Source organism: Pelodiscus sinensis, chromosome 1, assembly GCF_049634645.1.
Source record: "Pelodiscus sinensis isolate JC-2024 chromosome 1, ASM4963464v1, whole genome shotgun sequence".
Taxonomy (NCBI): Eukaryota; Metazoa; Chordata; order Testudines; family Trionychidae; genus Pelodiscus; species Pelodiscus sinensis.
In genome coordinates, this window is record NC_134711.1 from 278,534,897 (window position 1) to 278,559,195 (window position 24,299).

The window sequence follows — 24,299 nt, forward strand, 5'->3', positions numbered from 1 at the left end:
TAAGAGAGCTCTTCACAGTCAGCAAATAGAAAACAATATTTCAAAAATTCGTTAAAAGGACAGGGGCATGTACCTGCATAATTGGCCACTGGGTCACAGAGTTCAAAATGGTGACCAGAGCAACCATAGGTAGAGGGGGAATTTTGAAATAGTGAACAGTTCTTGGATATTACTAAAGTTGACATAAGTGCATGTATAGATTGACGTTGCATTGCCCCAACTATGTCAACCTACGTGTTACACCTATCGTGCAAGTTATTAAGTCGGTCATGTGATGAAAGCAGAATAATATAATCTAATTTATGAAAAATTCTTTTTCATCTCCATATAAACAACACACGGATCCTGTGGAGATACGTATCTCAGAAACACATAGGATATAGATTTAAGAAACAACTACCACATTAAATGATCCACGACTTTTTTTAAAACTCTTTAATTACATTTAATATTTTTAAATCCAATGCTGGAGGCAGACATCTTGCTAAAAAGAAATGGCACTTTCGGCACATGAAATATTAAACTCCTGTTACATAAAGAGGTACTTGAAACAAATATCTAACCTGCTTTAATACTGGTTTAACAAACGGAAGAAAAAAGTAAACCCATATTAAGCAATTATTAAAGAAGTTAAAACTAGTTCACCATCCCTTCTATCATGCTGCCCCATTGTCACAAATGACACCTCTTTCCAGCAAGATGGCAGCCTCCAGCATGAAACACATAAATGTCAATTGTAATACTTAAACATCTTTCGTGGTTTGTCCCTGGTGACAAATATTTCAAGCCACATGCACTGAGAAAAATAAATGCAGGTGTTTTTTTAAGGACTGTTTTTATAAACTATCCATTTTGCCCACTGATGTGTTCTGAAAGTTCACATAACTAATACTACTGCTCACCAAGTAACTGTGACATAGATTTAAAAACAATGTTTTGTATTAAAATTGATAGTTTTGAACATCCTGCTAGAGGCTACCATCTTACATAACACAAGACATTATTTGTGACCCCAACATTAGGTTCCAGAATGAGAATGAATAGGACTGTCCCTCTTTTTCTTATCAATTTAAATATCAGAAATAGCACTTCACTCCATGGTTTAAACACTAAACATATTCTGTGATAATAAACCAATATTATTCCAGAAGGAAAATGGTTTTAAAATGTCTTGCTTTGGGCTTTTAAATTGTGGTATAAAAAAAGTGTTTGATCATAACAATTAAGTTACTTTAATTGCAAACTGCTGCATGTATTTTAAAATTCAAGAAAAATATTGCTTTTATAAGCCCAGCACACAAAAATAACAATTTTTTTGAAGGCCAGTCTTTTTTGTGTAAGATTTTCCACATCAGTGCAATCTAGAGCCTGATGCATTTTATTTTTCATGAGTTAGCTAGCCCATGAAAATAAATTCATCTCAACAGACAGTAAAATGTAAAAATCTTCATGATCTTTTACAGAAACTGATGGAAAAATTATTATCTCATAGTATTTAAATAAAAGACGGTGAACTACTTTAACTTCTTTAATAACATGTCAACTTTGGATATTTCAGGTTCCATTTAGATCCTCATTCTTACCAATTCACGATAGACACCTTCATTTTTCCCCTCGGGTTTTGTTATCTTTTCTTTCTGGAACACTTCCCTATTTCGATTTCCTCCAGCACTCACAATAAGATTGCTTCTAGTACTGCCACCACCTCCTCCAAATGTCTTGGTCTTTAGATAAGAAAAAAAAATTCTGTAAACAACACAGTTAAGGAAGTAAACATTAAGATTATGCTACTACCGTAAATCTGAGGTACCTAAATATTTATTGTTATCGTTTATGTATATAAAGATAAACTGTTAGCTTCCATAAAACAAATGTCATTTACTAGCTAGAATTTCCTTTCTTTCCTATGTCCGGATGAGGCTGTAAAAAGTTATACAATTTTAATTTTTATGAGTTACTCTGAGGCAAATCATAAAAATAAACTTAAATGGAAAACTGGAAGGAAGACTATAAAATAGCCCAAGGATTAAACATGTTAAGTTTAATAGCAATTCAACAATACCAAACACTAGTCAAAGTTTTTTGGAACTTGGAAATAGTGATTGAATTTAATAACTATATTCATTACCTTAATCACAGCATCAAAATAACTCCAATGCAGGCTGCCTAGTAAGTTAGTTTTCCTTATTCAAATTGTGTGTGCATAAAGCAAAACTGAATTATAAAATTCATGCATATTTTAGCAGACTTGGTTTAGGTCAAAATCAGATCCACAATAAAATATCCTATGATTAGCCTATATCACATTACCTCCTTAGAAAAGGGAAAATACACACCACATTTCCAAAAAGGCTCACTGCATTAGATTTCCTTTTTTTAATTTTTTCTTAATACATAGTAGACAAAATAAAATAAGAAAACAGATACTATAAATGCATCTCATATTAAGGAGAAAAATACTTGAAATAACTAAAATAATTACTTCATTATTAAGTAAAATCCTGGAGCAATTGTATATTCTAACCTCTTTGCTCTTTGCTACTTCTGCAATAGCAGCTGTTCTCTGTTTTTCAAATTCATCATTGTCTCCAACAGGTTTAGCAGTGATCATCATTTGTAGAGTCTTTCTCCGATCAAGTTCCTTGCTATCCACTTGCACAGAAGACACACATTTCTGTGACACAAAAAGCATTATTACGTAAATTTACTCTCTCCTTTCTGTTTTTAGTTAAACAAAACACTCATAATTCATTAAAGCAATAACTTTTTAAAAAAGTGAATCTCAAAAAATATACAGCTAGGACAACTAAAAATATTGGTTCACGGCATCTCTCTGGTCCATAGAACAAAATGGCCTTCAAACTAGAGGAGGAGGGGATCAAAAGTTTGGCACATACTCTTACCCTTCAAGGATGGCAGATTCAGTTGCCAGTGAAATGTGGCAAGAAAGATTAGAAGGGGAAATTTTCAAAAGACAAAGTTAACATTTTTTTACTTGGCACACTAGTACTACACACAAATTCATTAAGTAACCCACTAAATAAAAATCATCATGAGGGGTATTAAACTCTCTTCAGTAGGATTTGGGAATGCACAACACTTGTACAATGTTAGAAGCATTTAAACTTAAGTTTGCATATTCTGACTCAGATGCACACTAAGGATGGTAAGAGGTGGATAATTGACTAATCATGTAGTAGATTGACTAATCTACAGTTTAAATGTAGTAGGAGCCAGGCACACAAATGTAGCACGAGCCAGGTCAGAGCCAGAACTACATACATCTTACTACTTTTAAAAGGCAGAAACACAGCAGTCCTGGACCGGCAAGAGCTGAGACTGAGCCGGGCTTGCATGACCCCAGCTCACACCAAGTTCAGCAACCCTGTCTGCAGGAGTGTCCTACCAGGAAGCTGGGACCACCAACAAATACGGGATGCTGCCAGATCAGCCTCTGTCCATGGCGAGCCCAGGCTGCCATAAACAGGGCCTGCTCTGCAGCATCCCCTATCTGCAATGGCCTGGGCCCGCCGCAGACAGAGGCTGGCCTCCCCTACTCCACCCCCCCCCCCCAAGACTGCTGCCTCTTATCAGAGGCAGCAGCTTGGAGAGGGACAGGGAGCAGGTGGCCAGATCCCCCCCAGCACTGGCTCCTATTCCCTCCACCTGCTGCCTCTGATACAGAGGCAGCGGGAGAGGGGGAGTGAGTACTTGATTCGACTACCTGATAAGCTTAGTCTACTACTATTCGCTCACATCCCTAATGCACACCAGGTATCAAAAGATTCACCAGTATTATCACATGATTGACTACAGGAGTTATTAGGGATCTTGATAAACAACCTGAAATACAAGACTGCTTCTGTGAAATATTTGGAATTCATAGGGACACAATTAAATACCATTTATTTTACTTTTATGAGTCCTTGAAGTTGTGACCTGAACAGAAACAGTTAAGCAGTTGACTAGAGACATATTTTCAGGACAAACTGCATCTTAGATCCCTTTTTAGTCCCAATCAAATGCATCTCTTAGGTAACAAACCAGTCTTTCTATACCTCATTCTGGTTTGACCACTTACATACTGGCTCTCTAGGCTGCAGTACAACTGGCTCACAACTATGGTAACAACCCAATTTTGGGTCCCGTAAGAGTTTCCATTTGGTTGCCAGTGACAGTGTACACTAGCAGTGACACAAGTAGTGTCTCCAAGACCAAGCATATGATGTTCACTTCTTAAAGATAAACTGCATTTTGCTAACTGAGTTAATACAACGAAAGATACAGATGTGCACCTCCTTCAAAAAACTTACCTTTCTAACTGTAGCTCCAGGAAGTGACTGTTGTCCAACTCACACCAGGCTCCCCCCTGTCTTTGTCAATCTGGGTGTCAGCTTCCATGTGCTCACAACCCATCCTGTTCTTTCCCAAGTCTGCATTTTTTTTTAAATTTAGCATTCTCTTTTGATCTTAGGCTCAGTCTAAGATTAAACCATCCTAGCCTGAATAGAGTCAGTTGGGGTATTTCTCCAACAAAAAGCTTTTCCCTTGTTTCTTCCAGGACTCTCAGTGTCATTGTTTTATTTCCCATTGGTTTCTCCCTAAATGGTCTCTCTTGATTTTACTCCTGAAAGTCAGGTAAGGTATACCTGGAATAACTGTGGGGCACCTGATATTCATTAAAAACTACACAATCTCCTCACTGCCCATAGCCAGTATTACCTTAGACAATGTGTTGAACATTAGCCTTGATGTTTGCCATGGTGTCCATGGAAAAATGTTTCATTACTTATGAATGATCAGAGCTTGAATTTATCTTCCATCTACCAAGTTCTAACATATTGAAAAGTTTCTCGAACACTTATATCTACACACTCTCACACACCTACACTTTCAATAAACATTAGGTTGCATTTTAAGTTAATTTTAGGATGTTTTCAGATTTTTTTACATTGTCAAGGGGAAATTTTGATCATGACTTGAAAGCAATGAGGTGTTAAAGACTACAATGTTCCTGATTATCTAAAGTATCAATTTACCACAGTGGTAAATATTTATCTAACATTTTCAAAAACGTAAAAAAGTTAGTTATATAGGAACATCAAAAAGTATGGTATTAACATGAAGTTAGGAAAATACTCATTCTATCCATTCTAACAACAAAATGTCTAGTCATTACCGTGTTAACATTATTTTACTAAATGCACATCCGGATTCTGTCTATACGAAGGTCAAAAGTTAAAAAGAGATTACTATACCTGCCCAAAAGGCACAAAAGGGGGTGGTCCACCTTCTGTTCCAATGTTGCTTCTATTGTGTTTTGATAAACTCTATAAAATTAAAACAAATAGCTTTTGATTAATAAGCTTCAAAAGAATACATGGCAAGGTTACCTGACAAATGTCTCAGAATTTTGGGAAGTTAATGGAAGTGGCAAGATAAAAAAAAATCGCAAACATTATAAAAATGTTTGCTTTATGCCTCTCATTTAGCTTGACTAATGAACTTCAAACAGGAAAGGTCCTTTAATATCAATATCTCTTAGATAAGGTAAATGTGTTTTCAAAAAACAAGTCCTTCACAACATAAAAATTTCTTGAGTCACTGTATCCTAAACCAGAGAAATAAAACTAGAATGTGAAGAGAGGAAGCCTGTTTAAAGAAATGCAAGTGACTAGTTTACTAGCAAAAGCTTACTTTTTTTTTTTTACTAGCAAAAGCAGGAACTCGACTAGTCACTTCCTCCCCTCCTTTGCTGCCTCTATCAGAGAAATAAAGTATCTTAAAAGGCGTGCATCTGAAATGCTAGTATCAAAGGAAGAGAAACAGAAGTTGGAGAACTGGGCTGGATTTTTAGTGACATGAAAAAGAGATGTGTAACTTATAAAATCTTCATAGCACTAAATTGTGTAACTTTGGGAACATAGATTCTACGGAGGATGAACAAAACACTGATGCAAGAGATAGCTTTCCAGAGATTGATATAAAATGGAACCTCTCTCCTGTGCAATATTATTCATGTTTTAGAGTTGTGGGGGCACCTGTGTCCCACGTACTGTATGCAGCCCATCAGGGTAATCCACTGGCAAGCTGCAAGACATTTTGCTGACATGGACTGTCCACGGACATGGCCTCTTGCAGCTACCAGAGGCCTCGGTTCACCATTCCCGGCCAATAGGAACCGTGGAAAGTGGCAGTCTGTGGCCTGTCTCTTCCCACAACTCCCATTGTCCACAAACAGCAATCAGTAAGGACCTGCAGGGGGCCATGCCTATGATAGTCAACATCAGCAGAATGTCTTCCAGCCCACCTGCAGATTACCCTGACAGAGCAATAAACATGACTGACACTGGTTATATATCCTCTTATATATTTCATAATGAACCAAATGCAGTCAAGCAAAGAGTTCACAATTTATCAACAGCACCATATATACACTGAAAGCTTGTGACTATAAGACAATGTAGCATTGACATATGCAACTTATTGTACTTTCACATTTCAATGTAATTACAGACTATTAGACCTATTTGACATCACAGATCAATTTCAATCTACTTTAAACCCCTGAAATAGTTAGTAACCCAATTCTAGTACCTAAGAGGCATCTTTGTAGCCTATATTCTAATCTGAGGAGACAGAAATGTTTAGATGTGATTATTTTTCTGTCAGTCTAAAGACTGAGTTTTAAAGAATATTAGCAAAGCTATACACCTGGGAGTCCTTACCTTTGGAATCCTCATTCCAGATGTGGAGCCCACAGGATAGGAGATAATGCAATCTGATTTAGCAATTAGGACATGATTTTTATGAAGACAGTAAGGGTGTGAACGTTTAACTGGTAAGTCTCACCCTTAATGGGTGAGACTTTACAGTTAAGGCCCACAGGGGGCTGGTTAAACAATATATTTAACCATTAGCCAATTAAAAGGAATTTCACACCTCTAGAAGGCAGCATTAATTAAGGAAACCTATATCGTTAATATATTATATTGATTTTTAACAACTATTTTTCAATTACAGAAGCAAAAAAAGGCATATTAGTACACATTTTCTTTGTGTATTTTTATGATTCAACATAATTTAAATCCATAACTCAGTTTGCCCAGAAAGGTTTTTTTTTTAAAAATGTTTCACACCATGAGACCAAAGATAATGTTCTTTGTTATGGTTGAAACGTTTGCCAACATTAGGGCCTGTTGGAAATAATGCTCATGGATAAAAGGCTTTCTGATGAGTTGACATATACAACAGGTCTATTTTCTGAACCAGTAAATACTTAACAGTTCAGTGGACTAAAATACCTCAGTGGTCCCTACATCCATCTGACAAAGGGATTCAATCTCCAGCAGCCATTTAGTATTACAGAAATCAATTAACAGACTAGAACATTGTCACAAGTCCAGAGTTTCCTGCTCTGGGAATAATCATTACTGCTTTGTGTTAACATTTATATAGGAGAAGGAAACAGCCAGCTTGTAACATTTTCTCCACTGATATGCTCTCCTAATTTGGGCACATTTGAGTGGAGTGAATTAAATCAAAACTCTTTATAGTTTCTTTAAAAACTCTTAATACTTTCTGTTTATGTTAAGTGATTGCAGCCTTATTTATGCTCCTGTTGAAGTATAAGCTCCAATTTTGTCTAAGCATAGTTATAGCTTGCAGGGTTCTAACATAATTTCCCTTGCCATTGTAAAAAGAAATTTACTTTTATGAATTAGTGATAGAAAACTTTATTACAGACCACAACTGAAAAGTTTTATCTTAAAATATGTTGAAAGAAAAAAAGAACCCCTATATGCAATGGTCAGGGAACCCACAAGAATCCTTACAACCATCACCACACTTAAAGACATTGCAACAGGCCACATCCCTGCTTCAGGTGAAGAGAACAATTAAAGACACTTTGCTGGCCAAGATAATTTTTAACCCACATTTTAAGTTTAAAATTCTGAAGAACCAAAAAGGTATCATTTGCTGCTAAAAAGTTTTCTTTGATTTCTACATATTCGGCATCTGAACTGCAGCACAAAACATTCCATTTATTTACAGCGATTTGGCTTTACCTATAATAAATAATTAGTACATGAAATATCTAGATTTTTGCATTCAAAATACTATTATATTATTGTATGAAAACTACTACTATTTTTGTTAGTAAAATTTAGCTTGCAGAAGTTACTTATATATAACTTAAACAAGCATTCAGTGATGTTACCTCACCCTTTGTAACTCCCACTTTTCTATAAGATGTTCCACTTCACCGCCAAGAACTACAGTGTTATTGTCATCCAAAAGCAAGAATCCATTTTTCACTTCAATAATTCCTGACAGCTTAATTTTTGTTCCAGGTGGAGTGTTCAGGCTAAAATCAGAAACAAATGCACACAAAAATTTCAAACATTATATTCAGAGATTCCACCAGACAAAACCCCATCACAGGGTATTAGACAGCAGTACAGTAAATAACGTGCAGCAATAATTAAAGAAAACTAAAACTATACGTGTATGTTTTCCCATATAAAGAAAGACTGATATGGAGTTACTTTTTATCTGAGTAAGCCTATTTATAGAACCAAAGTAAATACTTTTTAACTATAAAACACTGGAAACATTCAGCCCCGAGTGAGCTGTTGGGACTATTTGCTTTTGGCCTTTTTTGTACATTTTTTTATTTAAATGAAATAAACCATGCTTAGGAAAAACTATTTAAATCAAATTATTAAGGAAACAGCTATTAAATAACCTTTGAAATGTAGACTGTAAATAATCATAAATACAATAAATATAATATGACGTTAGGATTGCATCATTCAAATTAAATTTTATGTTTAGGAAAGACTCCAGATTAGCAACCTGGAGAAATATATTGCTCTTTATTTAAACAATTAGAGCACAAGTGGCAACACAAACTTTCCTGCACTCCTCTTAAGATATCATCAAGTGGAGATGAAGATTCAAAAACCAGAGGGAGGCACATTGGAGGATGATGAAGATGTATTTATTGTAGGGAGAGCAGTTTCAGTATGTGTTGGTTGTTCTTGAGGCTACTTTGTATAGCTCAAGCTGCTAAAGAATATGCTGTCTCAGCAGCAGTGGTACCAAGGCTGGGACTGGAATTGATAAAGGACACAGCTGACTTCCTTCTATACAACAGACTTCTATACGACACAGACTTCAGTAAAACAGGGGAGCCCAATTCAAAGTAGAAAGCATACTCTATGGATAACAGTAGGGCCAAAGTTGAACACAAATCGGCATAGGAAGTGAGTTCTATCAACTCCAAGTCTACTTCTGTGTGAACATATACAGCATATATATGAACAAATGTCAAATGAAGGAGAGAAGCATCTCAGGGCTTCCTGTAATCTAAACAGCAGACATGTGAATCAACCTCTAACTCTGATATTCCAATAGCTTCTGAGGCACAGTACCAGGACCAATCGCGTGGACACTGGTATCAGAGATAACATCAGTACTTGCATGGGTTTGATATCCTGTCATCCTTGAATTTTCATCAGTCTTTCTTCAGAGTTGGTGGTTGCTAACAGCATGCATCAACTCTGCTGGCAAGATCATAAGAACATACAAAGGGCCAAACTGGGGCAGTCCAAAGGTTCACATAGCCCGACAGCCGTCAAGGCCGTGTGCTTCACAGGGAATAAACAGAACAAGTAATCATCAAGTGATCCATCTCATGGTGCTCATTCCCAGCTTCTGGCAAAACAGAAGTGGTCATGAGCATTTGCACGGTACAAAGAGGTGATGCTGAAATGTCCCCATCAGTTTGAAGCAGTAGGGAGTCCAGCACCGCAAGGTACCAAAGGTCCTTAGCAACTTCATCTTCCCCCAACATTGCCAATGTCAAGAGGACCAGTTGCACCAAAGTATGTGGTGGTGTTCAGGTTGATCCCACAACACATACATCACCAGAGGGGTCACTGTCTATAATTATCTGACTACAATCTAAAATTTGAAATATGCTGAAAAACAGAGGAAACATCTCTGAAACCTCATGTACTACAGAAGGGAACACTTCAAACACAAAAAGAATCACATTGCAATCCTCCAATAGGAAGGAAAAAGAAATCAAGAAACCTATTTGAAACCAACAAAAACAACTTCATAACCCCCAAAACACAATGTTGCGCCGCTTTTCAGAAAGTGCTCTTTTATAATATCTCAACAGCAAGTTACTTAAACAGGAATAGAAAATATTAGTGCAATATCCTAAGGATGAAGGTAATACAAGTGAAACTAATTGAGAGAATCATCCATAAGACTGCGTTGTTATTGCCACTCCATCAGTAAAAATGGAGTCTGATTTTCTTTTTTTCTTGCCAAAATTATCTGTGACAGTGGATATTTTGCAATGAGTATGTATAACTAGATGCAACAGATGATAGTTGAACCATCTTCAGTAAGAAACTAGGGTACAGCAAAACTAAATCACATATTTCATCAAAAATGAACAGCTAAGAGGAGCTCAACAACAGCAACGGCACAAAAATCAGACTACTGAAAGAGCCCTATATTCCTCCAGAGCGAAGAGATTTTGCCTTTAGAGTTAGATAAGGTTTTAGCATAACAAATTCTGTTTTCTAGCATATCCAGTGTTTAAACAGCATTCATTGAGATTTATTTATTAGCATTAGCCAGAAAAACGCAGTTTGTCATTCAAGTCCATGATATTTTGTGGGGCAATTGGAGGGAAAACCCTGCACCATTATATTGCCCTTTCAACATGAACACCCTATTATTCTTGCCATTTCAACATAAACACCATCATTAATTACCCTGAAAAATACCTTGATAAAAAGCAGCTGCAAGTTAGACAGTTGATGAACCAGGAAATATATCAGTCTTGTAAGAACGCAACACACAAAAGTGCATATCCCTTGAACTTTATTCATTTGCCATTTCCCACCCCATGAGATTGGTGTCTTGGTGACTATGTTTCTCCCCAGTCTCAATCCAAAGGCCTGTTACTCGTTACAGATATAAAAAAAATACATTAAAGAAACAGAGACGTGTACAAAGTTATTGCCATTAATTTATATTATTAAATCTTTCTGAGCTTCTCTTCTTTCCATTTCCAAAAGAAGTGCACAGTTAAAAAGCGTCAGAAAGAAATACTTCTGATATTCTGGGGAGCAATTTCATTCACTCATCTCTCACTGTGCTTTACATACATTATTAGCAGAGCTTGGTGCGGATACAAAATTGGTACCTGTGGATATAAAGTTGATATCTGCAAATTTGCATCCATATAAGCAAGGCTCGACAAACCACTGATTCTACTCGCCCGTGGCAAGTAGATTTCAGCCAGTCGCTCCATGCGCCCCATTCACCAGTGCTGTGTGCAAGGGCAGTGCCCATCTGGTGCATGCGCGGTGTGGGGCTAGCGAGTAGCTCTCACAGCAGTTTGTCAAGCCCTGCATATAAGTATATGCAAAAATTAGCCATTGATCTCTGCATCCACATGCAGGACATGAAGTGAATATCCACAGATTTGCAGAACTCTAGTTACCAGCACTGCACCACAAAAAAGATCTAGTCTAACTAAGGATCGTGACCATGTACTCAATCTTTGAACGTTTGGTTTTCACAAATTTGCTGGCTCTTGTATGCCAATAGCTAATTTTACCTATGTTGCTTAACATTTCAGTGTTTTTCAGGTTTCCTCTTCCTCACAAATCTCCCAGACCATGGTCTTTGATTTTATTCTCTATCGAACTTAACTATAACTAATACAAAGAAAAATGCAAGCTCTCAGGCATGGAAGGAGCAAAAAGCAAAAACTATATTCTTTCTTCAATAAAAATCAAGAACAGCAAAAGAAGAAAAGGGGAAAAATAATGTAGTCAAGAACCAAAAGGACTATTGCATTGTAGGAATTACTTCTGCTTATTTTTCAAGTTATTTTGACATGGGAAATATTTTGCATGTTATTTTTTTCAATAATTACTTTTTATATAATATTTAGTGAAAAAAATTGTCATCCACCTTATTTTTGACATATAATTATATTCTATTGCTGTGCAGCTTGTGTGTCCATCAGTCATCTGCAAACGCAGCATTCTGGGAGCAGCCTGAGATTCTTCATTATCCTTTGGTGCAGCAACATTGCGTATTTTTTGTATCTGCAGGACACATGGGCCTTCCAGCTATAAATACAAAATGGAAAAAATGCAAAGTGAAAACATGAAAAACTCAATCAATTTTGATTTTTTTAAATTGGCATTTTACTATATGGTGTTGTCATATAAACTAGCCATATAAACTGAAGCCCATAGGACACACACAGTCTTGTGGTCTGAAATTTCTGAAGTTTCATGTTTTAGATTGAATTTTACATAAAAATGGATTTGCAGAGAAAAGCCATTCTTCTATGTTTACTAGCTACCAATTATCTGCAGGGGATGAAGAGTATTTTTTTTAAAAAGCTAAGAAAATATTGTCACTTTCAGATTATATGGGAGACCGAACACCATAGGTTTCCAAAGTCACAGTACAGTAACAAGAACATCAGCCAGCTATACAGATCAACTGGCTTTAAAAGGGCTTTTTTCCCAGATAGCTCTGACAGCTCATCTATGGGTTTGTGTCCGCTTACCCAGAGAGTGATACTCCAGAGATTATCCCAAAGGGTTTGAGTTAGTGGGTCCAGTAAAGACCCACTGAACTGACCACTGATGGTGCCCTGTCAACCCCAGTACTCCCATGGAGTAAGGGTAGTCGATAATAGAGTTTTTCCTATTGAGCTCCCAGTGGGGATGCCACAGAAATTTGACCTAAGGTATGTCGACTCCAGTTACGTTATTTTCATAGTGGGGGTTGCCTCTTACATGGACTTTTTCCCCTAGTATAGACCTGACCTAAGAACATAGGGTCTTCAATTCAAGGTCTAACAATTAGAAGAATGTATTTAAACTAAATTCACTAAATCCACAATGCACTACATATCCCAATGAAAGAATCTCATTTGGTTGACTTACAGTCAGAGTGGATTCATACAAATCCAAGTGATTTCATAATTTCAATGAGCAATGATTTCAATGAGCAAGTACAAAATCTTGTTTTTAAATCATTTTTATCTTGTTTTGCATTTGTATTTTTAGTTGTTTGGCTTAAAAAATAGTTGGTACAACCACAGAAGAATGTTGATTCACAACTGAATATAGCCATTAAGTTTTTTGCTAACCCAGAATATCCATTATATCTGCACTCATTTTATTTCAATGACTATATAACTTTATAAACATCTACTTAGTTTCTTAATTTTGTACATTTATTTATGTTTAAAATAGCAACGATGCATTTCTTATTTACGAAATGACCTTTTTTTAACCCAAGCTGTATTTGAGAGGTCATAGGAATGTACTTAAAAATGTAGAAAATTCAGTATTTTAAATTTGTTTTTATTAGTTAAATAAAAATTACCTTAAATATGGAAAAAGGTTTAACAAATGGAAAAAGGTTTAAAAAAAAAAACAGTGATTATTAAACAAAATATGTACTTAGCAACTTGACAGATTGTTTTAGTCACCATGGCCCAGATTTTCAAACCTATTTAAGTGCCTAAAGATGCAACTAAGTGACTAGAAGGGTTTTCTAAAATGCCTAAGAAGATTAGATGCTTAGCTTCTGTTGAAAAATCAATACAAGTTAGGCACCTAATGTGCTTAGATTGTTTTAAAAAAATCTCCCTAGGCATCTATTTGCATCTTCAGATTCCTATATACCTTTGATGATCTTGCTTCCGATCTTTCAAGTTCTTAGAATTAGTAAATGTCATCTCCCACATTATTTTTATTCAGAGATTGGAAAAGGAAAACAAACTCTCCCACTTTAACAAATTTATTTTCCAAACTGTAATGAATCAGTCCGTATGAAGAAAATATTGTCTCTGAGTCTGCTAGTCAAACTCAAACCAAAAATGTGGCAAAAGCTTTCCTGCACAATAAAAACTGAAAGTATTACATTTGGGGGGAAATCTATATAGCAGCATACATTCCATCAAAGCTGCAAATAATATAGGTACTGAATGCACTATGTGGCACTGTGGCTTATTTACACAGCTTGAGTTGACCTCAAAAGTTTTCCCTGATTGTGTATGTAATTAAAAAGCAGCAACCTTTAACTCATTAACACTTGTGAGTGCTCACCAATTCAACATGTTTTCTTTCATATAAACGATAATAGACCACAGCAGGACTGCTCAACTTTGGAAGCCCCTGGGGCTACAACAATACTCACAGCACATGCCTAGGGCCACAACTTAAGTGTGGTTGCATATACAAGCACATATATACACAAACAGCTTCTTTCACACATTGCCCTGACACTCCAGGCACCTCGTCCCTGGGGGCTAGAAACACTTGACACCCTGAACCCATCTGCAACCAGTCTGTCAGCTTGTGTCTTTCAAATGCTCACCCCACCTGGGAGACGCCTCACCATTGCAGAGCATGTTCCCAATGGAAGTCATGTTCAAAGGATCACACCCACAGGCCCCATCTTGAGCACCATGCAAACCCAAACTGCACCGGGGGGACACAAACAAACTGGCCACGGGCTGCATGTTGAGCAGCCCTGGACTACAGTAAATTTAAGCCTTAAAGTAAGTTGTGATTTCCAAAGTTTAATTTTAGGGAGGTTAATTTTAAGGAGAAACATTACTTTAATTTAAAAATGAAGAATAAATTTTAAGGGATTTGTAACCACCTTGGTTATAGTTAAGATGTAGCACAAAGATGTTGGCTCCCCTCCACTTCTCTGATCTGCAGGTACAGAGGATTAATCCCAGTCCCTCTAAATACAAGGAAAAAAATATGCTTCATCTAGATTTTAGTCTCTAGTACGCAAGGCCAAATCTACAATAGATCTGGAAGATCAGCATCAAGAAAATGGTTGTACTGGAACAGGGGTTACACAAGATTCTCCAATTACCTTCAATGCAACACAGTTTGAAGGATTTTGGTGGATCACAAAAACAGGAAGTGGAAGCTGACCGATACAATATGAATTTATCTGAAGGAAGGTGAGGGATAAATCAAGAAGGAAGTGATTAAAGGAACAGAATAGAAAAAAAATATATAAGACTGATGGAGAGAGAGAGAGAAATTTGGGTGAAAAATAAGAAATTAAAGCGATTTCAGGTGGGAAAAAAGGATTTTGCTGAAGTTAAGAAAGAATACAAGTAACTAAGGGGATACATACTGAAGGAATGCTGGGAAGGAAGAGATAAAATAATGCATCGAAAGAAGAGAAAGGGAGGTGAAGGAGCTGCTGAGAAAGAAAGGGAAAACAGGAATTAAAAATAACAGAATCGGCAGTCTGTGCAGGAGAAGTAAGAACTAGCTCTCTCAGAACCACATTACCTATTCTCAAAGCTGGTCTCATAATTAAAGAAAAAATCAAGCAGAATACATGGGAGAGTATGATGAAATGCAGTATTCTGTATTCACTGCTATGATTAGTTACTTTCAAAGTTAAGAGTCCTCCTCATTGTGCATATTTTTCTATGTCTAAATTGGTCTCCTACTACATATCAACATAGCATCTAAGCAGAGTAACTGACTGTGCAGCCTTGAATTAGGAGTTGGAGAAAAAATAAAAAGGGAAAAGAAAGACCCCAAGATTTTCAGTGGTACATTTTTACTTTCACACCTTATAAAAATATTTTAAGGAATCTACATCTTAGAAGTCTCATTAAATTTACCAAATAGAAACACTGGATGGATAGCTTCTGACAATTCATGAATGTAAAAACTACTGAACGTTTACTTGAAGATCTACTTAAACTTGAACTTTTTATATAGTTACATCTCTTCAGTAAACTCATATACTGGTTCTATTTGAAGAAAATATGTGACAATGATAAAATATTGTCAATGATTTTTGTTGTTGGTTGCAGGTAGCCCAATCCTGCTCTTATTGATTTCAAAGGTGGTTATTGGCCCAATCCTTCTTTCTAATGTCAACGTGAGATTTCATTCCTTTTCAGTCAATGGAAGCAGGACTGGACACTACATATACATAAAACCAGTCTATCCTACACTGGATATTTGAAGTTTACAAAGAAAATAAAATCTTTCTAAAAACAATCAACAGAAAAAAAATTCCTGTGGCTTAAGTGGTACAGGCCTGTATTTATGAAGCTGCAGGATGCCTGACTACATGCCACTTCAGTAGGTAGGTAGCTCATCAAAGAGGAGATAGGACTTTAATTATGGAGAGGCTATCATAAGACAGACTATATTTCTGCTGTATCACAATTAAAATAGTCCTAAGACATTTAGTTTTGTCTCACTGAAAAGTCTGATTGACATCTACAGCGTATTTTCTTCTAGAAAATTATAACAATATTTACCTTTTTTCAACAAGACATGGAGTATCTGGCAGCGTGGATTGATTTAAATCAAAGCAATTAAAATAATGATGTTAAATATGATTTAAATCAGCAACAACAAAACTTTGATTTAAATCATCTTTTTAAATCAAGTTGTTCGTTTAATTTTTTCCCCTCTATAAAGGATTATTCTCATTCGTTGTTAAGAGAGAGTTACTGACCTTAGTCAGTAATAGCGGTTCTTCAAGGTGATTGTTGCTGTGGGTACTCCACCTTATGTGTCTGGGGAACCGCAGCACCTCTAATGGGAGAATTTAGGTAGTAATGCCCTCGGTAGGCTGAGCATGCAGGGCAGCTGGCATATGCCAGTGTGACTACTCTGCATGCACAGTGAAATGTCCCTTCAGTTCCTTCACTGCCCCAGAAATAGGTGGTTCCGAAGCAGAGGAGAGGAAGGGTGGGAGGTAGAGTACCCCCAAGGACAACCATCTCAAAGAACCTCCATTACTGCACAAAGTAACTAAGCTTCTCTTCTTCTTCTAAAAGTATCCCTTTTGATGGTCCACCTTAGATGACTATTGAGCTGTACTCTTGCTCAGAGGAGGGAACTTTCGTTGATCACGAGACCACTACTATATTTTGATATATATAACCTTGCTCTCTGTTCTATAGCCTAGGAAACCAGATAAGTATGGAGCTGCTCTATTATACTGTGTCTCTTGCTTATCCTCGATGGCTCTGCGTAACAACTTCAGGGTCAACTTCCTTGTAATCTTTGTAATCTGTTAGTTTGTAGTATAGGAAATTGTTGATTTAATTATAAATTATATACATAGTAATTAGAAGCAGGTATAATTGTATTCATTATTTGCTTATTAATATTCATTTTATGGGAGTTAATACTACTAAATAAGGCTTTAGGATAAATAGTGATAGACATATGAATTAACATACTAAAATAGATAAAAGGGTGTCACCAGGTTGCTGCCACTCGGACAGTGTGTTAATATCCGAGGTAAACATACATAGGTAATAAAGTAGTTCGGTTTACCCCATCCACTCCTGGGTCACCTGTTTCTTCTCTAATATATGCATCAGGTAAGGATATCATGTCTGTCTGGGCCAACAGTGTCTGATTAGTATTATTGTGGCCTTGTTCGGCTTTATCTTGTTGATTATATGATGGAGAAGCGGGATTGGTGGGAACGCATACGACAGTGGAAATGCGTACGACAGTGATGCACTCCATGCTATTGTGAACGCCTCCCTTACAGAGTGTGTTCCAATGCTCGCACGAGAACAGTACTATGGACACTTCTTGCAAACAGGTCCACCAAAGGAAACCCTCACTGATGGAACATTTCTACTAGGAGAATCATACCAATCTCCATTTATGATTCAAATTGAAGTTCCTACTGAGGGCATAGTATTGTCTTTGTCTAGCAAATAGGTGGCTTGAAAATGTATGTTGTATGCGACACACCATCTCCAGAGCCAGACCACTTCTATATAGAGGTGGTATAAACTGGCTCTGCCCTGGCAGTTTATATAGTACATGGTTCTCTGATTGTTCATGAAAATTTGTACTGTTTTGTTGCAAATTAAATGTAAAAAGTGCTGGCAGGCATTGCTTACTGCCAGAGGTCCAATATCTTTATGTGCAACTTGGAGTCCTCTGGGAATCATCGTCGTTTCTTGAGTTTGTCGGTGTGTGCACCCCAACCCAAAAGAGATGTGTCTGAGGTGATGGTTATAGATGGTGGTTAAGGGTGGGAAAGTACTTTTTCGCACACGTTCAGTGGGTTGTCCACCAAGCTAAGGACTGTTTCACTTTGTTATAAACTGAGATAATTTTGTTGATGCTATGGAAATGTGGCTTGTAAAACGTCCTTAGCCACAGCTGCATGGGTCTCATGTAATCTGGCATGCTGTATCACAAAAGTGGCTGTCGCCATCTGACAATAGCTAAAGGCATAACTTTGTAGCAATCTGGGGACTGCTCTGTGCAAGTCCTACCTGTTCTGTGGCTGCCTGGTACCTTTGTTGTAGAAGAGAGGCTATTGCCACTGTGCAGTGTAGGTAGGCTCCTATGAACTCTAACTTTTGAGTAGCTGTGAGCTTGCATTTGTAGGTTTATTTGCAAACCTAGTCTCTAAAACACTGACAGTTAAAGTGACTGCATCGTCCATCTCCTGATATGTTTGTGCTTTTAACAGGCAGCCGTCGAGGTACAGAAATATGGTGACTCCCTATCTGCAGAGCTATGCTGCCACCATAGCCAGACCCTTTGTGCTATGAAGAATCCAAAGGGGAGCACCTTGTATTGAAAATGTCCATTGTTGAACGCAAATCAAAGATATTTTGCATGTGCTGGGTGAATCGACACATGGAAGTACACATCTTGCAGGTCAAGGGTCGATAACCATCTCCTTTCTCAAAAGCAGGAATTGTTGTTGATCTTGAACCACTGAAGGCATATGTAGCAATTAAGCCTTCTTAAATCAAGAATTGGCCTCTATCCTCCTGTTTTCTTTGTTGAAAGGAAATAATCAGAGTAGAACCCCTTCCCTCTGTTGTGCTCGGGCAAGACTTCTATTGCTCCCAGGTGTAGCAGGTGGTTGAGTTCCTGGAGGAAAATGGTCTCATGAGATGGGTCCCTGAAAAGGAACAGGGGTGTGTGGATTGGAGGAACAAATGAAAAGGAGAGACAATAACCATCCTTGACAACGTCTAATATCCATCTGTCCATGGTGATCAAACTCCAATTCAGGTAGAAGAGTGTCAGGCAATTGTGGAATGTGGATAGTGCGTCCAGTTGCCTTAGAGGTAAGTGGGCTATCGTATTCTCAACCTGACCTTCCAAGTGTTTGTCTGGAATTTCAAGATTGGGAAGATGAGGTTTGGTCGGTGCTTTACCTGCGTCTAGTCTTGCACTGTCTTCATCAGGCCTCATATTGCCTATGGCTGTTTAAAAAGCATGGATCTGTATTGTTGAGTAAAATATTTTCCCTGCTTCCTCTTTCTTGTAGCAATGTGGATGCCTAGTATTTTCAATACGGCGCTGGAGTCTTTTAGGAAGTGAAGGGTTGCATCTGTGGAGTCAGCGAAGAATTTTGAACTAGATAAATAGAGCTAATAACTATGGCCTTAGCAATGGAGTGAGAGGCTGTATTCGAAGCATTCAGGGATGCTTGCAAGGTGGTACACAAAAAAAGGGAACATAAGAATGGCCATACTGAGTCAAACAAAAGGTCCATTCAGCCCAATACCCTGTCTGCTGACAATGGCCAATGCCAGGTGCTCCAGAGGGAGTGAACCTAACAGGTAATGATCAAGCCATCTCTCTCCTGCATCTATCTCCACCCTCTGACAGAGATTAGGGACACCATTCCTTACCCATCCTGGCCAAAAGCCATTAATGGACTTAACCTTCATGAATTTATCTAGTTTTCTTTTAAATCCTGTTATAGTCCTAGCCTTCACAACCTCCTCAGGCAAGGAGTTCCACAGGTTGACTGTGCACTGTGTGAAGAACTTCCTTTTATTTGTTTTACATCTGCTGCCCATTAGTTTCATTTTGTGATTCCTCATTCTTATATTATGGGAAAAAGTAAATAACTTTTTCTTATTCACTTTCTCCACATCACTCATGATTTTATATACCTCTATCATATTCCCCCTTAGTCTGCTCTTTTCCAACCTGAAAAGTCCTACTCTCTTTAATCTCTCTTCATATGGGACCCATTCCAAACTCCTCATTATTTTAGTTGCCCTTCACTGAACCTTTTCTAATGCCAGTATATCTTTTTTTGAGATGAGGTGACCACATCCGTACAAAATATTCAAGATGTGAGGGTACCATGGATTTATATAAGGGCAATAAGATATTCTCTGTCTTATTCTCTGTCCCTTTTGTAATGATTCCTAACATCCTGTTTGGTTTTTTGACTGCCGCTGCACACTGCATGGACGTCTTCAGAGAAATATCCACAATAACTCCAAGATCTCTTTCCTGATTAGCTGTAGCTAAATTAGTCCCCGTCATATCATATGTATAGGTGCATTACTTTATATTTAAAAGAGCTCTCCAATCTGGAGTCTCTCATAAAACACCAACCTTCTGCACAAGTGGACTTTACTAAAATAAGACAGGAGATCTACATTACACACTTCACTTCTCTACAGAGGAAAAAGGACTGTAAGCTGTCTAAAATCCTACCTGCCACATGGGGCCACAACAATGGTACCCCTAACTCACCCAGCAATATCGTCAATCTCTCCAACTACACACTCAGCTCGGCAGAAGAATCTGTTCTATCTCGGGGACTCTCTTTTTGCCCCGCCACCCCCACTAACATGATTCAGTTCTGCGGTGATCTGGAAGCCTACTTTCGCCGTCTCCGTCTCAAGGAATACTTCCAACACGACACTGAACAGTGCACTGACACACAGATACCTTCCCACCAACAGCACAAGAAGAAGAACTCCACATGGACTCCTCCTGAGGGCCGAAATGGCAGTCTGGACCTCTACATAGAATGCTTCCGCCGACGTGCACAGGCAGAAATTGTGGAAAAACAGCATCGCTTGCCTGGTAACCTCAGTCGTGCAGAACGCAATGCCATCCACAGCCTCCGGAACAACTCTGACATTATAATCAAAGAGACTGACAAAGGAGGTGCTGTTGTCATCATGAACAGGCCTGACTACCTAAAGGAGGCTGCCAGACAACTCTCCAATACCAAATTCTACAGGCCACTTTCCTCAGATCCCACTAAGGAATACACTAAGAAACTGCACCATCTGCTCAGGACACTCCCTAAACAAACACAGGAACAAATCGACACACCTTTAGAGCCCCGACCAAGGTTGTTCTATCTATTACCCAAGATCCACAAACCTGGAAATCCCGGACGCCCCATCATCTAGGGCATTGGCACTCTCACTGAAGGACTGTCTGGCTATGTGGACTCTCTACTCAGACCCTACGCCACCAGCACTCCCAGTTACCTTCGTGACACTACGGATTTCCTGAGAAAACTACAATGCATAGGTGATCTTCCAGAAAACACCATCCTAGCCACCATGGATGTAGAGGCTCTCTACACAAACATCCCACATGCAGATGGAGTACAAGCTGTCAGGAACAGTATCTCTGATGATGCCACAGAACAACGGGTGGCTGAACTCTGTGAATTTATCCTCACACACAACTATTTCAGATTTGGTGACAACATATACCTCCAGACCAGTGGCACTGCTATGGGCACCCGCATGGCCCCACAATACGCCAACATTTTTATGGCTGACCTGGAACAACGCTTCCTCAGCTCTCGTCCACTCACACCCCTTCTCTACCTATGCTACATCGATGACATCTTCATCATCTGGACCCATGGGAAGGAGACTCTGGAAGAATTTCACCATGATTTCAACAGCTTCCACCCCACCATCAACCTCAGCATGGACCAATCTACACGGGAGGTCCATTTCCTGGACACCACGATACAAATAAGTGACGGTCATATCAATACCACCCTATACCGAAAACCTACCGACCGCTATACTTACCTGCATGCCACCAGTTTCCATCCCGGACACACCACACGATCCATTGTTTACAGCCAAGCACTGAGATACAACCGCATATGCTCCAACCCCTCAGACAGAGACCTACACCTACAAGATCTTCAACAAGCATTCTGTAAACTGCGATACCCACACGAGGAAGTGAGGAGACAGATTGACAGAGCCAGACGTGTACCCAGAAGCCTCCTGCTACGGGACAAGCCCAAGAAAGAAACCAACAGAACACCACTGGCCATCACCTACAGTCCCCAGCTAAAACCTCTCCAACGCATCATTAGTGATCTTCAACCCATCCTGGACAATGATCCCTCGCTTTCACAGGCCTTGGGAGGTAGGCCGGTCCTTGCCCACAGACAACCCGCCAACCTGAAGCATATTCTCACCAGCAACTACACACCGCACCATAATAACTCGAACTCAGGAACCAATCCTTGCAACAAACCTCGGTGCCAACTCTGCCCACATATATACACCAGCAACACCATCACAGGACCTAACCAGATCAGCCATACTGTCACTGGTACATTCTCCTGCACATCCACCAACGTAATATATGCCATCATGTGCCAACAATGCCCCACTGCTATATACATCGGCCAAACAGGACAGTCCCTACGTAAAAGAATCAATGGACACAAATCTGATATTAGGATTGGCAACATACAAAAACCTGTAGGGGAACACTTCAATCTTCCTGGACACACAATTGCAGATCTAAAAGTAGCCATCCTGCAGCAAAAAAACTTCAGGACCAGACTTCAAAGAGAAACTGCTGAGCTACAGTTCATCTTTAAGTTTGACACAATCAACTCTGGATTAAACAAAGACTGTGAATGGCTTGTTAACTACAAAAGCAGCTTCTGCTCTCTTGGAATTCACACCTCCAGATCAGCTGCTAGAAGTGGGCCTCATCCTCCTTGATTGGATCCACCTCATCATCTCCAGCCTGATCCTGGCCTGCATATTTATTCCTGCCTCTGGAAATTTCCACTACATGCATCTGACGAAGTGGGTCTTTGCCCACGAAAGCTTATGCTCCTACACTTCAGTTAGTCTATAAGGTGCCACAGGACTCCTCGTCGCTTTTATATTTATCCACATTTCATTTCATTTGCCATTTTGTTGCCTAATCACTTAGTTTTGTGAGATCTTTTTGAAGTTCTTCACATTCTGCTTTGGTCTTAACTATCTTGAACAGTTGAGTATCGTCTGCAAACTTTGCCACCTCACTGTTTACCCTTCTCCAAATCATTTATAATTAAGTTGAATAGGATTGACCCTTGAGCAACACCCCTCTCCATTCTGAAAATTTATCATTTATTCCTACCCTTTGTTTCCTGTCTTTTAAGCAGTTCTCAATCCATGAAAGAATCTTCCCTCTTATCCCATGACAACTTAATTTACGTAAGAGCCTTTGGTGAGGGACTTTGTCAAAAGCTTTCTGGAATCCTCATTTATATTTGCTTTGAATTGCTCCCTTTTGCTGTCACTTATTCAAATATTTGGCTAAATGGGGCAGTATAATTAGCTCTACAACTGCAAGGATGCTGAGGAATAGGCCTTTCTGCCCACTAAGTCTAAGCATTTCCACTCTTTGTCATACGGAATGGTGCAGGTGGGAGGTGGTGAGAAAGTGGAGATCTCATTGCTTGAAGCAAAATCCTCTTCCTTTTCCTGCACCACTGACCTGTTCAAAGAGCATAGAGATGGAGCTTGTGTTGTGAAGGAGGGCAACGGTTGAGGCTGAGGCTGCTGTTGTTGCTGTGCTGTATATAACGCCCAAGGGTCCGAATAGGGTCAATTAGTAGGCATTGTGGTGATTGCATTGTGGAGGTAGTCGGGATTGCGCGGGAGAGGAATTCCTGGCTGTGTGTACCCACTATAGGCTCTTCATCTTTGTCACTAGAGAGCGGAAGTGCCAAACCTCCAGGAGTGGAGTGGCTGAATCTAGCTGAGGTCAGTGTAACTTTGGTATCGAATAGCGGAGTTGTCAGTGCCGAGGTGACTTGTAGCTCCTCACTAGTGGTGAAGAGATGTGGTCCAATAGCAGTCAAGGCTGATGCTACAGCCGGTGCCGCAGGATCTGTGGGGTCGTTGGCGTTTATGCTTCTTCGATGCCCTGAGTTTGGGACGTAATAACGCCTCTTGACCCCTTTTAATGTAGGGGTCAAGGTTGCCGGCGTTTGCCACAGGGCGTTGGTAATCTTTGATACCGTTTTGTTGAGCGGTAAGGCTAATCGCGCAGGCGCGTCGTCCGTGAGGATGTCCACCATTGGATCTGTGTCCTCAATAATAGGTTCCACCGGCACGGCCAAGTTAGCCGCCATGCGGCGGAGGTGGTATTGGTGTGCGC

At 39.0% G+C, this 24,299-nt stretch overlaps 1 protein-coding gene across 12 annotated transcripts in view; it reads right to left on the reverse strand.

Moving 5' to 3' along the window:
* Positions 1-24,299, reverse strand: part of TDRD3 (tudor domain containing 3) — a 219,654-nt gene that overhangs the window by 90,434 nt on the left and 104,921 nt on the right. For all 12 annotated transcript variants that reach the window (XR_012900634.1, XR_012900632.1, XR_012900626.1 and 9 more), the window contains 5 exons: positions 12,010-12,170; positions 8,227-8,368; positions 5,259-5,330; positions 2,525-2,674; positions 1,584-1,724 (listed from right to left, as the gene is read on the reverse strand). Coding sequence is in view for 2 of the 12 variants with exons in the window: in XM_075918923.1 (XP_075775038.1) it covers positions 1,584-1,724; positions 2,525-2,674; positions 5,259-5,330; positions 8,227-8,368; positions 12,010-12,170 (666 nt within the window). In the remaining 10 variants the exon portion in view is untranslated. The remainder of the gene's footprint in view (positions 1-1,583; positions 1,725-2,524; positions 2,675-5,258; positions 5,331-8,226; positions 8,369-12,009; positions 12,171-24,299) is intronic.